Source organism: Crocuta crocuta, unplaced genomic scaffold, assembly GCF_008692635.1.
Source record: "Crocuta crocuta isolate KB4526 unplaced genomic scaffold, BGI_CrCroc_1.0 scaffold675, whole genome shotgun sequence".
NCBI lineage: Eukaryota > Metazoa > Chordata > Mammalia > Carnivora > Hyaenidae > Crocuta > Crocuta crocuta.
The window spans coordinates 1,164,938-1,165,488 of record NW_027528796.1 but is presented as its reverse complement, the minus strand read 5'-3'; the positions used below and the strand labels follow the sequence as shown (position 1 = coordinate 1,165,488).

The following is a 551-nucleotide window of genomic DNA, read 5'->3' as shown; positions in this document are numbered from 1 at the left end:
CTGGGTGTCCCTGGGCAGCGAGGAGGGGCAGGGAGGTCAGGGAACGTGGTCCCGAGCAGGGGGAAGGCTGGGGTGCTGTGGACGTCAGGCGGGCAGGGCCCCCTCGCCCAGGGCCCGCGGGTCCCCTCACAGCAGAGCACAAGCCGGAGGTGCAGGCGAGGGGGGGGTATCAGGCAGCCACACACCAGCCACCCGTGCAGGCGGGCTGCCCCCCCCACGGCGCCTCTGCCCCTCCGTCTGCAGGACAACGAGGTGGCCGCCCTGCAGCCCCCCTTGGTGCAGCTGCACGAAGGCGGCCCGCTCCCCCGGCGGGAGGTCTCCCACGCCACAGCACGGCCCTGGCGGGCGNCCCCCAGGGCTGCCGTGGGGGGCGGGGGGGGGGAGCCCTCTGGGCCTTGGAGAAGCGAGAGCTGAGGCCTCGGGCAGGGGACGGTGGCCTGATGGTGGCGGCTCTCTGCTGCCCTAGGTCAAGGGGCTGCGCGGCTTCTCTTGGGGCCGCTGGGTTAGGCCCGTGGGCCGGGGTTGTCCCGGGCCAGGCCGCTGGCTGATCC

At 75.1% G+C, this 551-nt stretch overlaps 2 protein-coding genes across 2 annotated transcripts in view; one reads left to right on the top strand and one right to left on the bottom strand.

The window, feature by feature from the left end:
- Positions 1-551, bottom strand: part of SLC19A1 (solute carrier family 19 member 1) — a 98,146-nt gene that overhangs the window by 73,164 nt on the left and 24,431 nt on the right. The window lies entirely within an intron of this gene.
- The window catches only part of COL18A1 (collagen type XVIII alpha 1 chain), a 50,303-nt gene that overhangs the window by 48,782 nt on the left and 970 nt on the right, over positions 1-551 (top strand). Inside the window, 1 exon segment of the mRNA XM_077755351.1 lies at positions 244-363. Coding sequence (XP_077611477.1) covers positions 244-363 — 120 coding nt within the window.